General features: G+C 40.4%; 1 protein-coding gene across 7 annotated transcripts in view; it reads left to right on the top strand.

Annotated features, from left to right (window-relative positions):
- 5-ht7 (5-hydroxytryptamine receptor 7) overlaps positions 1-5,383 on the top strand; it is a 226,831-nt gene extending 221,448 nt beyond the window's left edge. For all 7 annotated transcript variants that reach the window (XM_076808785.1, XM_076808789.1, XM_076808790.1 and 4 more), the window contains one exon: positions 1,365-5,383. In XM_076808785.1, the coding sequence (XP_076664900.1) occupies positions 1,365-1,997 (633 nt within the window). In that variant the 3' untranslated portion in view covers positions 1,998-5,383. The remainder of the gene's footprint in view (positions 1-1,364) is intronic.
- Positions 5,384-16,708: the final 11,325 nt, after the last annotated feature.

Here is a 16,708-nt window from a genome sequence, read left to right as displayed (position 1 = left end):
ACGTTGATAATCGTAGATCGTTGTGATCAGTTTTGTTGGAAAATTGCATTACTTATTGCCCCTCGAATAGAAGTATTCCTACCAATTTTATTTTCATTAGTTTTTTTTTTTTAAGCACCTGGTTAAATATTGTTATTCATAGATGTAATAAATGCACTTTCTTTTGGACACGTTAGTAGATTCAGTGTCTGGAAAAAGTTATGCTTTTCGAGTGGAAACGGTCAACATTAAAAGTTCAACTTTCACGCGAAATCATCTTTCATTGTTTAAATATATTTCGTTCTAAATTTGTAAAGTTTCAAAGGAAATCAATGATACTTGGCGATACTTTAAAGGGAAATATGAAAAAAGGTTAGATTAATAAGTTAATAGAAAAATATTATCAGAATACAGAGCTGTAAACTTGATTTTCTTCAATGCTTCTGCATTCCTTTACAAATACAAATAAAATATGTTCATCTGTAGAATATAATAGCTTTCTAACTATACATAGACAATCACTACACTTTTTAAGCGAACCCCAATATTTGCGACAGATTTCACTCAACAATATCACGTGTTTACGCTTTTGCCCGTCATTTTGAAAAAAAGAAAGATACTCCTTGATAGCTGCCAAGATTCTCCAGTACAAAGTAGCATGTATGTAATCCACTCGAACACCTATAGTGCCTGGCAGAGGTATAATGAAGTCGTAAATGCAGCAGGGAGCGAAGTCACTAGGGCCCTGGAAAGTGCAGCCGACAAATATAAAATACTTTCTGGACACTAATACCTTAAGCTCCTAGCCTGCGTACAAAAGTGACCAAACAACGTAACCCCTGTAGCAACAAAAAATATTGAATGTCTTGTACCCTCAGGGCCTTTTCACAAAAAACACTCTTATGACTAACAACTAATAGTTTCTATACATTCACACATTTCTTACCTCTCCTACCTTTCCTAAACCAAACATACAGTACTAGAAATATTTATTGCATCACTCAAATATTAAACACATTATCACTTATACATACCTCTTTATAATAAAATTAGTACTAGGAAAATATTACTGTAAAATATTTATTGCAAAATGTGTAGCTGATTACAGTGGCCAAAATAAGTCGGACACCAATCACTTTATCGGTATTTTTATGCAGTAAATATTTCCTGTACCATATCCAAAATACCAACCCCGAGCCCCAAAATAGTCCCCCATGAAAAGGCCCTGAGGACTACCTCTACTCTCACCACAGCGTCTCAAGATCGCCATTACATCTCTGCCAGGCGTTCCCAATCAAACAACACACACACACACACAACTACTCGTAAACCAAAAGAAAACCATCAGAAAAAAGCTCAGTGTGTCCCTCGACTTGCTGTTACAGTGCAGTGGCCACGGAGTGCGGTGTTTCCCGGGTCCGCGGAAGAGCAACGAGTCCCAGTGCCCTATGCTGCAGAAGCTCGAGAAGCCGATCCTTACGTCGTCCACGACGGCCACGCCGCCTATGACGTCTACGAAGTCGATGATCGTCAGGAACCACCTGAACAGCACCTGCAGCGTGACGAGCTCGCCCCACCAGAAGAAGCTGAGGTTCCACCTGGCCAAGGAGAGGAAGGCCAGCACCACCCTGGGCATCATAATGAGCGCCTTCATCGTCTGCTGGCTGCCGTTCTTCGTGCTCGCCCTGGTCAGGCCGTTCCTCAAGGACCCGGAGGCGATCCCAGCGTTCCTGTCGAGCCTGTTCCTCTGGCTGGGCTACTGCAACAGCCTCCTGAACCCCATCATCTACGCCACCCTCAACAGAGACTTCAGGAAGCCGTTCCGCGAGATCCTCTACTTCCGTTGCAGCAACCTGAACCACATGATGAGGGAGGAGTTCTACCAGAGCCAGTACGGCGACCCCATCAACAATTACGAGATCAAGGCGGGCGAGATGGACGTAGCGGAGCGCCTCGACCACCACGGCGTCGAGTCCATCGACGTCGCGGCCACCGCCCCCAACGAGAGCTTCCTGTGATCCAAAAGAAACTTGCCCTCCGATCGCAGGAACTAGGAGTCCCTCCAGAACTCGACAGTCCCTTAACGGACTTCTATCGATGGTAATCGGTCCTCGTCCTCTGGAAGACTCCCGTCACGGTAATCGATCGACGGCACCAGGGCCGCGAAGCTGGCCACCCCATGCCGCCGGGAAGATAATCGTTCTCGAGTTTCGTCGACTGCGTGGATCCGTCACGCAGCATCCAGAACACTGCTGGAAGGATCAGGGCCCTCAGCGTCAGCTGCGAATGATCCGTCTGATTCGTCGAGACGTAAGAACCCCTGGCAAAAGCTTCCAGCCGTTGGGACATCGTGGCCACTTGATCACGAGTGGTAATCAGTGGCTAGATTCTTATCAGGGTCGAGTGGAGAGCTTGACGAATCGTTCCACGTTTCGTCCAGCAATTTTCCGTGACGACGTCCACGGTCTGGCCCTGTCGCGCGGCCGGATTGCCGAGCATCTCGGCGACACCCGGCGGAATCTTTTCCTCGCCGTGACGTGCAATCTCGGGGAAGTCGTGTTATCAGCGGCGAGATGCTGCAGGATGAAAGGGGCAAGGACTCGCGGGAACAGGAGGTCCTTCGTAATGGGCTGCTAGGAGAGGCTCGGAGGAATTCTCTTTAGGGCTTTTGACGTGACCACGTCGCTTTCTCGGCCGAGTGGAGGCGAGACCAAACGCGGGAGAGCTTGGGTGCTTGATGAATACTAAGCACGTCTTTCACTCCATGTGTCCAGCTGTGTAAACGACGGGGTACTACGCTCGTGGGGCTGCGATGTGTGCAGGGTGGAGAGGAATTCGTGGTGCTATCGGCAAGGGTTGCTGGTACAAAAGTAAATCGAATGTGGGGAGTAAATTTTACTAGTTTCGGGGCGCATCGGATTTAAATTGTTTCTGTCGGATGTGCATCGTGCAAGGAGGTGCAAAGTTTTTAATTTATAATTTAATTTGCTTCTGTGTTTTCGAGCTTTAGTTAATATTTAGTGTATTCGTTGAGAAAATGGTGGGGGTTTTATCTTTTGCTATATTCAAATTCTTTGATAATTCTTATTTCGATATCTATTATCCTTGAATGGTTTCTTTTTCCAAAAGTGGCCCTTAGTTTTCCAAACACAAGACAGTGCAGTATTCTTCCAATTACTCTGCCAGTTAATTTTGAGTTCATTCGGGTTAGGTAGAAGGAATCTTTGAAAATAATAGAAGTAACAGTTCCTTCGCTACATTATCTGTCCTTTCATTTTATTATTGGCGCCTACATCGATATGAAACGGTATCCAAACGAATATATTGTTTTTCTTTCCTTCCTGAAGCAATTTTTAATCTGGACTCTCTCGAAGACGAAGCTGCATTTTAGACTTATTTTTGCACCAACAGACATTTCCTTATCATTCGACAAGTTTATCTCCCACCCTGTGTATTGTACAGAAGATACGTATTAAGTAATGTATGTAGACTCGCGTGGATAATCCTGAACGATGTGTAACTATAGCAAACGAGAGGTATCCTGAAAAAATAGGGGCTGTTCTACTGTAAATGTGCAAAACGTGTCTACCAGTGAATATACATGGTTCTCTGAAATTCAGAGAGGATTCTGCGTGCGTTTCAGCGGCATATAATCGTTGTTCTAGATAAAAGTGCATCGTAATAGCCGTGGTTATTAAACCATCCATTAGAAATATTTATTTGCATGCGAGACAACAATTCACTTTTGTTGCCTGTACCTTTCTACGTGAGGTACCTTTATTTTATCATAAACTTGAGTGGCGCAGGCGAGGAATTTAAATCAGCATTTCTCAGAAACTTGCACCATTCAGAGTATGAATATTGTTAATCGCGACAGTGCTCTATCAAAAATCCCACTTACGAAGTAAAAAAGAAACGGTATCTATTCGATCTACAAGAGTCAAAGGTGTTTCAAAGCGCGGTGTTCTTTTTACGACGCAGCAACTGAATTTCCTATAAGCACAAGCGACAAATCACTCGATATCTATAAAATATTAACCTGAAACCACGTTCCTCGCGAAACACGTCGCCGCACGAGTTAGAACAAGTGGGGAACAATGTTCTCGACGCAATTTCGAAGCGAGAAGCCTCTTCGCTGGGAAAGAATCTAATCCGTGGGAAAGAAAGTGGTCGGAGTAATACGAACGCCATCGGGAAATGTCAATTGGAAAATCGAGTTGTCGGTTGGGAAAATTACCCGCGACACACGAGCAGTAGTGAAACCGTCGATGTGCCCATGGCTTCTTGCACCCCTGGAGTACGATTACAGCTAATGTGTCTTCTGTTTGAATCGTTAGCACGCCTCAAAATTAGTCGATCAGTGGGATTCTCGCGAAGGACGGGAGTTACGGGCGGAAAGGAAAAGGGATTACTTGTCTCCTTGAGGGAATAGGAATGACAGAAACGGTTGACCGAAGTAAAGAAGTTATAGAATGAATATATAAAAATGGGATGAATTAAGGATTAGGGGGTGGAGTTTTGAGAAAAATTGAAGGGGATGGGGTGATACTCGGGGTAGAAGGTAACGATACGTCGTGGAATTTCTGAAGATGTATCCTCGGGCCAGAGACCGCGATCGATCGGAAGTCTGGGGAATTGAATTTTCAGCATTGCCAGCGGCACGACGTGGATATATGGATGAACTTCGAATTTTCCCGGTGTGGAAAGTGGGAAATTTATGTTGTAGGCGTTTATGGATATCTTCTTTCCGAGCGGACGTACTGGAATTTGGGACAGGAACGCGTTGCATCGAATGGGGATAGATAAAATTACAATTTTTAGGCGGATAGATATTTATAGGGGTGGTAGCAATAGAATTAAATGGTTTAATCCTACTTCGTTTTATCCATCCTGATTTTTCATAATTCTTTCCTCTTAGTTCTAAGCAAGATTCAGTACCTTTTCTTAATCCGATTCCATCCGAGTTGAGTTAGAAGTTCTTGCTGTTAGGAGTAGATTCTATCGCAGAAATCGAATCTGCATCTCTGACTTTCACCATTGTCTAAATAAATATCTCTTAATGTCAGTAACTGTGTGGTAACCACTATTCTGTTTACATAGTGTATTAAGGTACTTACGACACTCAAAAAAATTTCCGGCAGATTTGAAACTGCCTACAGCAGTCCACGACACTGAATTCGACCTATCGTACCTGTTTTTTAACCTAATTTTCAATAAATGCAAATTCTATGATTAATGTTTCAGAAAAGTAGTTTTAGTTTTCCCGAAACCGAGTTAAATGGATTATATAAACCTTTAGAAGAATTTTAATAACTGAAAAAATTGAATGTAAGAAATATTACGTAAGGACAGGGGTTGTGGAATGTAAAATCTCACGAATTTTTATACTGGGAGAAGGAGGGGGTAAGAAATCGCCAAAACTACCCTTACATAATTTAAGGACGGCCCCATATTGTTGGTGCACGCTCAAGGAATGTGCAAAATAATACAAAATGTATTTCCTACTTCTCAACACAAGCCCAAGCAGGCTTAAAGCCCCACCTTTAAATGTACAAATTTACCCAGGGCCGGCCTTAAGGGCGGCCGCCCGGGGCGCCAAATTTGTAGGGGCGCCGCTGTATGCGTCTATTCATTTATATCCGTTCCGCTAATTGATTTTCGTGCCCTTGGAGGGGTGCCATGATAATCTTGCCCGGGGGTGCTAAGTATGCTAATGCCGCCCCTGATTGTACCAGAACTCTTAACGCGTTGACAGCGATGGTGACCATGGAGTCATCAAGGATCCTGCACCTTCTAATATTCCCACCAGAAACGGCTAACAGTAGATAAAACCCTAACTATATAACTCACCAACAAAATCCACTCAACTTCAACTACACACGTGCGAACGAATGCAAGTGAGCAAACAAATTGCGACAATCAACGTGTCAATGCGTCACCGTCGGAAAACTATGCGGAACACCTTTCCGGGTTCTTGACCCCCAGCGCTGAAGTGCGTTATCGTCTTCATCCCCCGCTGCTTTTACGGCCCCGCTGTATTTCTTCCACCCGCCATACCCGCCCCCCTGTCGACAGTTCGCGAGTTGTGGCGTGCCGAGGGGCAGCAATGGAATTCGCAAGACATTAGGAGCAGTTAAAGCTGCCTCGATTCCGATCGAGGCCGAGCGGACGCAAAATCCAATGGCGGGATCTCTCGATTGCTGGTCGATGATGATGATTCGGTTCGCGGGGGCGGCCCGCACGCGAGAAACGCCGGCGATAATCGTTCCCCAGATCGAACGATAGCGAGGCAACGGTAATAGTTCCCCCGACCTGTCAGATAACGGGCAGCCTGTTATCATCCGGGGATTCGACAAGACTGAATTATCACACGGGGATCACGAGACGCTCGAGCTTTGCGCTGCTCTGACGACTTCGCGAACGTCGAATTCATTCGACAGTCATCCGACGAATTTTTGTGGTGAGAACCATGGTGGTGGATCGATCATTCGCGAGGACCGTGGTTGGAGAGGAGAAGTGAAACGATTGGTGTGAAAGGGGGTTGAACTTTGTTGGATATTGATTGGGTGCTGGGGAGATATTGATGATCCAGAGAAACTTCGCTGGCTTTTAAGTATAGTTGTTTCAGTAGTGGATTATTTTATTTCATAGTTATTTCGTTTTTCAAACACATTTTGACGGAATAATAAAATTTCTGGTCCAATCGCACAGTGTTCTTAAAGAAGGAGCTCTGCCGATAATGACGGCCACAATAAAGTAAGAAAAGTAAGAAGACGAGCTTGGAAAGTTGGTTAAAAGGAAATAGGATAAAGGAATAATGTCCGAACAATTCTGAACTTGTGGATGGAAGATTAGTCGCCTTAATGGTATTATCATACTACTGGATCGATAAAGATTAACTCAATATAGAGGAAGCCTTGATCGTACCAGAACTTCTGAAAAAATTCGCCAAGTTCCTTGAAACTTATTAAAACTGGAAATGACATTTAAAGCTGAGTGACCATCTTAACGTTCGAAGTGCAGAAACCATCTAAGCAATCTAGAAGAAAGCATCAAGAAACTACTTTCTCGTACCACTTCCGATCCTGATTCGATGTCGAATTCATTTTTTAATGATTCCGCCTGTTGCCATGACAAGATAAAAGAATTTGGAAAACCTGTATCTCAGTAGACGAACGTCTTCCGATTAAAAGATAATACTACTTCGTCTTCGTATCTGTGCTCGCTGGATTTTGCGATAGAAATTCGCGTGGACATAAAGTTCCCCTAAAATTGGAAAAATTGGGATTTGAAAAAGGGAAACTCGGTGTAACTCGACTTCCACGAAACGCCCGGTATCCTGACCTGAATCTTTTTAAAGGCAGTCGCTGGAGGAAGGAAGGGTTGGAGGTAGACGAGTAATAAAGTCGTGCCACCGACCAGCCATAAACGTGCTGCTGGCCCCAAAAGTGTAAGTAATATAACTTGATCGCATACAAAACAAGACACCAGTCGATCCATTGGATGCGATATTGGAGCCCCTGCAGGGTCCTTAACCACGCGATTAGCTCCCATGGAGTTTACTTCTCCCGTTTGTGGAAGTTATCGAGAATCGCACTCTCAGATCGCTTCATCAGCCAAGTATGAGGCCATTGGAGTTATCGTTATATTTTATGGCAGACAGGTGTTGATATTAAGAATCGTATCACGTCTTCTTTATCATAAAGTAGGATTTTATGCTAACGACGTATGGAAATTTTTTAATATTTAAGTTTGTTTTTCTTAATCAAAATTCTATAGACTAATTTTTTTACTCATGATCGTAAGTTTCAGGTATCTGTTTTAATTTACGTTGAAGTGATTTCAATTTTCATTGTACGTGGGATATTTTTGAAATTAAGTTGTTTGAATAAAATCTGTGGAATACGCGAATCTTCTTTCGCGTTAACGCGGTATAACAAGATTTGTCTAACTTTTTCATTCCATTTAATTTAGACCTCCCCTTTTACCTCTACTCTCAATTATTCACGGTTTAAAAGGTTTTATTATATTTCGGCTACCTTTTAGTCCATCGTTACATTTTCAGAATTGACTATTGGAGGGTACTCTGTTCCTCTTAAATAAAATAAACTTCTATTTAAATTCTATCAGCGATGCTACCAATCGAGTCCACTTCTGAGCTAGCGTTTGTTGACAGAAATGATTAAAGAACCGAGTAGTTTATTCTTTTCAAAAATATTGAAGTGATACAAATTCCACGTTTTCAAAGCGCTTCAGCGAAATTCGAAAATCGCATGCCAATCGCATACGTTTCACACCGTTAGGAAACTTTTATGAAGCTCGGGTATTATATTAAAAATATGCATCCGATGCGTTTGAAAGGTTTCGATAAAGCTTAACGCGATTCAGAATGCATTGAATACAACGAGTTATGTGCTTTCAATGCATGCGCGTCGACTCCTCCATTTCTTCGAAATAGTTTAAATAACATATAGGCTTCGCCATTCTTACGTTTCTCCAAGAATTTTCGCGTACTGTGTATTTCTTAATAGTCAGCAAATTCAAGAAAGTAAATCGTCATGAAAAAATTATTAGAAAAGTAGAATAAATGTTTTTCCTACGAGCCTTTAATTCTAAGAAAATCAGTTTTGAAAGTGGAAGCCATACTTAGTCCTACTCGACGCCCTCCAAAATAAAAATCTTAATTGAAAAATATTATTCTACAATTTTCACTTGTTTTTGCACAAGGATTTATTTAATTCATAATCGTACCACGTCGACTACTGCATTCTGCCAATTCTTCGTCAACTGCAAGCATAGCAGACCAAATTTTTAAAATCTTTTATCTCGAAAACGAAGCCTAGTAAGAATAAATTTTATTCCACCCTTTTCACTTGTCTTTTTACCCAGAATTACTAACATCTCGATTGTTCTGGCTATTACGAAACACTTTGCAGAATAATTGTACGCTCTGAATGTAAATGTATCGTCACTGGTAGACGCGTGCTGCTAAGAAACTTACAAATATCACATAACTATGTAGTGATAATCGTGTATGGTGCTAAAAAGAAAATCATTCCAATTAACGGCGATAATTATACGGGGAAAACGATTCGGCTCTAGTTGTAAGTATCGATTACATTAAATGCGATCGGGCCGAAACTTTGTAGAAATAATTTCTGACAGTATTACGGATAACGTTAAACGCTATATTTATATGCAGCTACATTGTTACGTTGAATGTTTTATTATGTAAAGATATTTATTATAGTTGACTATTAGTTGTCATATAACGTGCAGTTGATTTATCTAACGCCACTTTAAATGACTCGTAAGAAAAACGATTCAAACTAAGGGGTGTGTAATACAGTAATCAATTTTACAATATTTCTTTCTTTATCGATATACTGAGCTATTTAAGGTGGTAGATTTAGGTCAATTAGTTCGTATGTTACATTATACAGAGTGTTCAGTAACAGATAGTGAAACGTGAAATAGGTGAATCTACGTGGCAAAATACGACGAAAATGAAGAATAAAGAAATTGCTGTGGGGGCTTCGTTTTTTAGTTATTAAGGTTTGAAGATTCGGGTAAGGTGCGTCTGGAAACGGCAATTCGGCGAGCGGTAGCGCGCGGTGAGTAGGTCAGTAGGGGCGCGTACAGTCACGTCAGACCTATGCAACGCGCAGCTGACCCTGGAATTGCCATTCTTCAGGCGTTCCTGACTTCAATATTTAACTATTATTAACTAAAAAACGAAGCAACACTAATAAGTAATAATTAAAAGTTAAAAAGTAAAAAATTAAGCCTCCGCCACAATTTCTATACTCTTCATTTTCGTCTTATTTAATCACCCATTTCATTTTCTACTACCTGTTTCTGAACACCCTGCATGCTACTTTTTATGTCGATCATCGTGTTTTTAAAAATTACGTGCAAATTGTGTTCACTGATACCACAACGTGTATAAAAAATCGAGTTCCTTGAAATAGGACCATTTATCCATGTTCACAACAGTTCTTTAATAACACTAAAGAAAAATTCAGGCTGTTACAAACGTTTATGAATTAGTCAATGTTAGTGGTTGACTGTGATTTGTAACTATAATTATCAGAGGCTAGTCACCCCTGCCCACCCCAAGTAACTAATCCAATTAAACACCAAAATCAAATTCTAGTCGCTGTTATCTAACACAAGCCACATGTAGTCACTTCTAACTACTATTAACCACTACTAGTCTCAATAAACCACCACTAGCAGCTAGTAATCTCTTTCAAGTAAGTTCACACTCTAAATTGCTTTAAAATAAAGCACACAAGTTATCTGCATAAAGAGCAATTCTATTTCAAGGAAACTCGAAATACCACCAAGCAAATTGTCAAATATAATACACTGTGCAATAATGAAGCTTGTTAACTTCAAATAGTTTGTTACTTATGTTGTTACAAATACTCGTGTTACTTCATGTCGTTACGTTAGTACTCGTTATGTTCGACGACGTTCTGTTTGGTTCGAAAAGTGGCAGCGCCATTTCGGTGAACACACTCGGAGCTCTATTGTGCGCGTTGCACGGCAGACAACTGGGTAATCGTCGCTTGTGTCTGACGAAGCTTCTCTAAAGTTGCGACCCGATGGAAAATTAAACGTAGTATTAATTAGCACGGTAATTGCCGCGCGCGTTAAGTGGCGCCTTCGAAACGCCAGCCACGAAGGTGCGTGCGCCGTGGAAACAACGTAAAACCTTTAGGTGAATAAGCGTTAATGGAAGCTGACTCTAATGTCGGGAAATCTGTCACAATTTGCCATGGTAATTGCCGTTTCGAGTCGCTTAACCCCTCGTTTCAAGCGATGATAGACTAAACAGGGAACGAGATTCGCGATTTAAGAGCAGAGCTTTTGGGAACCATCGATGATTAATGGTATAATTGATTTAACAACGAGGCACCGACTACCTATAAATTGTTGAAAAAATTTCATACAGTAATTATGAAGTGTATTTTACGGGATAAATATGGTGGCGGAAGGATGGGACTTATTTTGAATTTCGAAAAAGATTAAAGTATTTCAATTCAACCGATGAGAAATTTGTTATTGTATATTGTATTCAAATTAATCTTACATATTTTCTTCATGAAAAATCTTATTTTTTAATATTTTACTTCACACGATTTAATGAGGGTTAAATGCAGTTACTTTCATTGCATTATCGTTTCTTACTGTTTTACTTACTTCCTATTAAATTTGGAGAAATTTGGACTCATTTCTTTCAACGCCATTGTTAATTATTCCACGTTAGCAACATTTCACTGTATTTTGGCTTTCTTTAATTTAAAACTACTTCACCCTTTCGTCTCCCATTGCTCGTTGCAACTTGGAGTGAGGGCGAGCTTTTACTGTATTCCCAGTTTCTTTAATTCAGACCTCCTCCTCCTATCTCAGTCATTCGGGATTAGCAAGGTTTTAGCGCGTTTTAGCATTCTTTAATTTGAACCTCCTTCAACCCCTTCACATTAGCGAGGTTTTACTGTGTTTTAAGTTTTTCTAATTTACATCTCACCCCCCTGCTCTCAGTTATCCCCGAGTGGCAGGGTGGCATTGTACGACAGTGTTTAATTTGCGCCTCCTCCTTCACCGCCATCTTCAGATATTTCGTATTAGAGAGGTTCCACTCTGTTTTAAAAGTTTCTTAATTTACATCTCCCACTTTTAATTACTCCAAATAAAATTGTCAATATCTCGTTGTGCTTCATAATTTCTAATTATTATCCCCTTCCTCCCTTTCTGAGTTATTCCATATCAGCCATTAATTTGTGCCACCCCATTCGCTCCCATCTTCAATTATTTCACATTAGCGAGGTTTCAATGTGTTTCAAATTGTCTCCATACATGCTTTATGTGCTGTCTCCCTCCTTCCTCGATTTCTATACCACTCAGACTCCTAAGATAATTAAAACAAACGAGGTCCCCGCACCAAAAACTTAACGAAACGAAAATACAAAAGCTTGCGGCGAAAGAGTCAGTAATCACGCGGGACGAGGGGTCGATTCGTGTCTCTCGGAACGCGATCGTTATCAAGCCGGATGCTCATTGTTCGTTCGATTCCATGGCGAACGAATGGTGCCGTTTCGAACCAGGGAAGGAAGACGTATCACTAGCTAGACAATCCTAGACGTTTCTTACGCGAGCTGTGTTTGTGTGTGACGTAAATCAAAAGTATATTAGAGTGACGTGTTTATTGGTAAAATCGATCCTTCTGACGAGTACATGGGCGATCTTTGAAAGGATTCTTTCAGATGGAACACTTGCTGGCTAAATGCAAACCTACTTGACGAAGAGCTAAGAGGAGAGGGTAGGTAAAAAGCTGTCTGGATTTTTGGTTTCCAATAACTCAATATGCCTCGGTACTAGATCACCTGCCAAGCCTCCAATCTAGTCGTCGATTACCTCCACAAAATTCCCACTGTAACGTGGTGGTATTCCCTCTCCTGTTTGAGCAGTGGAGACTTCACAATTGCTCAATACACACGTATAATAGAAAATTTGATGGCTTTAGAGGTAACTTTAGAATTAGAACCACTCCTTTTCCTTCATTTATTTGTTTCTGCCATTGGTCTTTGAATATCCCAGATAAAGCGCAAGTTACGAATCGCAAAGTACTCTGAAAGAATTCTAATCAGTTATCAGTGGAATATTCAAGAACAGTAGCGGACTGGACAAGGATCAGCTTGCACGACGGCAAGTGGGCCTTATGGGCCCCTGATACAGTGGGCCCCCTTAAACACCAGACACTGTCATTAACAAATATACATTCATTTCACAAAAATTTTTGCCACTCATGTGTTTCTTGAGAATTTTATTTATTTGTTGTAAAAATTAAATGATAGCCTTATAGTTACGCGCGGGCCCCCCTTATCTCCAGGCAACCAATATTTGTAGACTCAGTCCGCTACTGTTCAAAAGGCTCAAAGAGAAGAAAGAATCTTTCCGAATTTTAAAGTGGAACTCTAGGTGGAGCATGTACGTGTACATTGGAAACCGCTGTGTTAAGTGTATGGTCGAATGCGAAGGGTGTAGACGAGTATGTGAGCGAGCATTTCGGTCAGCGTGTACGTATTCACGAATATGCCGATGGAGGTTGTTCAGAGCTAGGTGTAAATTCATTCCTTGAAACCTTCGACGAGCTGGATGTAATTTTTAAAACTACGAATACTAGATGTATTATATCTAGCGTGATAAGTAGCGCGTCAACTTCCGGCGAACGCTGGCGATAATCCGACGAAAGATAGATAATCCACTATCGCAGACTTCTTTGTACGAAAGAAAACCAGGAACACTTGAATCTCATACCAAACATAATAGAAAGAAGCTAAAAATTAAACGATACAAAATAAAGATCGAACGGTGCGATGGGTAACGCTTCCGTTTCTAAAAAAACAAACAAACAAACAAACAAATGGCTCCCATTTCGAAACCCAAGAGGCTTCACTGGTTAGGCGTGTCCTTTTTTTCACGACTCTTAAAATAACTTACGAGCGATAAGTTTTATAAAAACAATTTACCCAAGGGCAACACAGCGAGGCTCGAAATAAGCGTTTCCTATCTTGAGCTCAATGAAAACATAAAAGATAGGAAAAGTAGAGGAGAAACATAGATGAGTATAGGAAGAATAAATGAATCCCCCGAGGAACAACTTCGATGCTTAAGAATTACAAGAGTACTGTGCTAAGCTTAATATCTCCTAATTTCTTTCCCCTTCTTCGAACTATGGAAATAGGTAATTCGCGCTGAATTCGTTGAAGCGACGTCTTCGCTCGGAACGTAGACGTCTTCGTAGAAACGACTGTCCTAGGAAGGTATCATTGTTCCTTGAAAGTGACTCGCGGCGAATCCGTCGCGTGGAGGCTCCTTTCCGTGTAAATATACCGCGGCGACCTCGACTCATTCGATCCCGAGCAATAGCGATCGTCCGATCGATGATCACGCGTTATTGGGTTCCCCGGCTTTCTTCCTCGAAGCCCTCATGAATTAGCCAGAGTAGAGGGAAGCATGACAGAAATCATACCGCGAGCGTGCGACAAAAACGAGGTATACATACATACGTCATCGATGTGCTCATAGTTAAAACGATGTTTTAGGGATAACAATTAGAGGGTAACGCGTGTAGAACCTTAGGATATCGTCTACGTAGGAACTCGGGCACAGAATCTGCTGGATCCCTGCGATTTCGTGCGCATGCCTGAAGATAGGCCGAGGAATAGGATCGACGTTGCACTATGATCATTTCACGGACATTATTATGTCATTTTTTTTTACATTGCCGCGTCGTTCGCGAATTCGGGCAAGATTCGTGGATTTGTGAGGAGGAATTTGTGGCCGGATCGGTGGCAACCCTTGAACTGAAGTATCGAATTTGAGTTTTGGGTGTCTGAGTCTGTTTGGATTCCTAGTAATTATTCTACTTATGTGTACTTTGGATTATTTTCTTTTTGTTCGAGTCAATTATTCTTTCTTTGAGTTTGGGAGATTTGTTCGTTACTATTTGATACTGCTTGGATCCAGAAAGACCTTGGCACCGGCGGAGGGTTAAGGGGTTATCCTACTTAGTCAGGACGCTGAAAAGAAGCGAATGTTTGTGATTTTTTTTTGAAAAAGCGGAAGCATATATTTTTACAGAAATTTTTGCACTTAAAAGAGCAACATTCAAAGAACATTTGGTAATTTTTTTGTAGAAAAATATTTATTTTTATAATAAAATTACAAGCGACATCCAAGAAGCCGGTTTAAAAAGTTGTTTTGGGGCGAGCACTGCCATTCGGAACCAGATTACTGAAAATCAAGAAACAAAAAAGATTCTGTTTGTATATTAATGTATCCTCTGATTCACGGAGGGAATTTCCGGAATATTAATGTAAAATAAAATGGCGGCTATTTAAAGTTGAAGTCCTGATTTTTGCCCGAATGAATTTGATTGAAAAATCAGGACTTTAACTGTACATCCATTTTGTTTTAAATTAATAATTCGAAAATTCCCTCCGTTAATCAGAGGATACATTAATATACTAACGAAATCTTTTTTGTTTTTTGATTTTAGGTAATCTGGTTCCGAATGGCAGTGCTCACCCCAAAACAACTTTTTAAAAAAGGGTTCTTGGATGTCGCTAGTAATTTTATTATAAACATAAATGTTTTTCTACGAAAAAATTTCTAAATATTCTTTGAATGTTGCTCTTTTAAGTACAAAAATTTCTGTAAAAATATATGCTTCCAATTTTTCAAAAAAAAATCACAAACATTTGCCTCTTTTCAGCCTTCTGACTAGGTATAACCTCTTAATTACTGTGTTAAGGTCGAAAGTAATTGTGTATTTAAAGAAACTAATTATCTATTTAAATATTTTTTGTATTATTGTGAATATATTTAAACCGTTATCTAGTTGATTACTGTCTATTGTTGTATGTATTTCGAGTTGGCTAAGTTTTCGCTGGGAAGTGAAATTATAAAGCTCTGAATGAGTAATTCAAAAGTTCTTTGTAGGGTGACATTTTAGACTACTTTAGAGTATGTTCTACTTACAGAAAACATGAAATTACATACCCAGTTTGGTAATATTAAAACTCGTTTTTCATTTCAAACAAAAATGAATGATGTATTTTACAATTAGTAATTTGGCACACATTTGCATATAAAAGTCATGCTGATTCCCAACCCTTCTTTCTCAAACCTCAACAAATTCATAATCTAATTTATCGATTAACACCTAAAATAAACCACTTAAATATCTTTCTTCCTAGTTTTCTGAGGCCAAACCCTCGTACTACAAAATAAAAAGTGCTCTGTCGATGCAAAATAGAGTACTTATACTTTGGTACAAGGGTTGCTTCATGATTCTCGCGGAGAAGACTCGAAGGTCTTGAAGCACCCCTAACTGATTAATAACCGGAAACTTTGCCCGAGATTTGAACGACGCGCTGTCGCTATGAACAGCACAATAGAAAAACACAAAAAGGTATGATTTTTCGTTACTGTGTATTTTTGATACCATATCGATCGTACCTCGTTACGTTGACGTCGACGCGTGAGAACGGAACGACAACAGGTCACGGACGCGATTTCAATTTCTTTTTTTCGGTGGCCACCAATAGGACAGGGGGAACGCTGTCAAAATGGTACCTCGCGCGAAACAAATGGAACTGATCTTTTGGCGATGGACGGACACGGTCCTTGCATGAACGTAATGACTCTCGAAACGCAACGTGATTATTCTCTGTACATAAAATAGAGCACAAACTTTTTATGTACGACCTCGTTCTGATGTCGCCACCCAGCGTGTAGAGTGGGTCGACGCGAGGGACTACGAATATTCTAAAATAAATATCGTGACGACTGAAGAAGATCGTTTGTTCTTTTACCCTCCATCTTTTTTTTTCTTATTAAATAAGAGTCTTGCACATTGGTTAATCTATTTTTTTAACGTCTCGATGCAGATGATGATGTATAATATTCTTCATAATCTTATTTCATAAACGTCATTTCGGAAATGATAGATTTTAATTTATTGCGTCCTAATATAAAAATGATAAAAAAAACACTTGCAGAGAAGGAAAACTAAAATATTATTTACTAGGTACTTTGTCCTCAACAATGTACGTTACTTATAAATGAATCTCTTTCGTCTTAAGGACTTTCCTCCATTAATTCTACTGTTAAGGACTACTTTTTCCACTAATACCGATGGAGGTATATTTATAAC

This window comes from Andrena cerasifolii, chromosome 3 (genome assembly GCF_050908995.1).
Source record: "Andrena cerasifolii isolate SP2316 chromosome 3, iyAndCera1_principal, whole genome shotgun sequence".
Lineage (NCBI taxonomy): Eukaryota > Metazoa > Arthropoda > Insecta > Hymenoptera > Andrenidae > Andrena > Andrena cerasifolii.
This window is presented reverse-complemented; position numbering and strand designations above follow the sequence as displayed.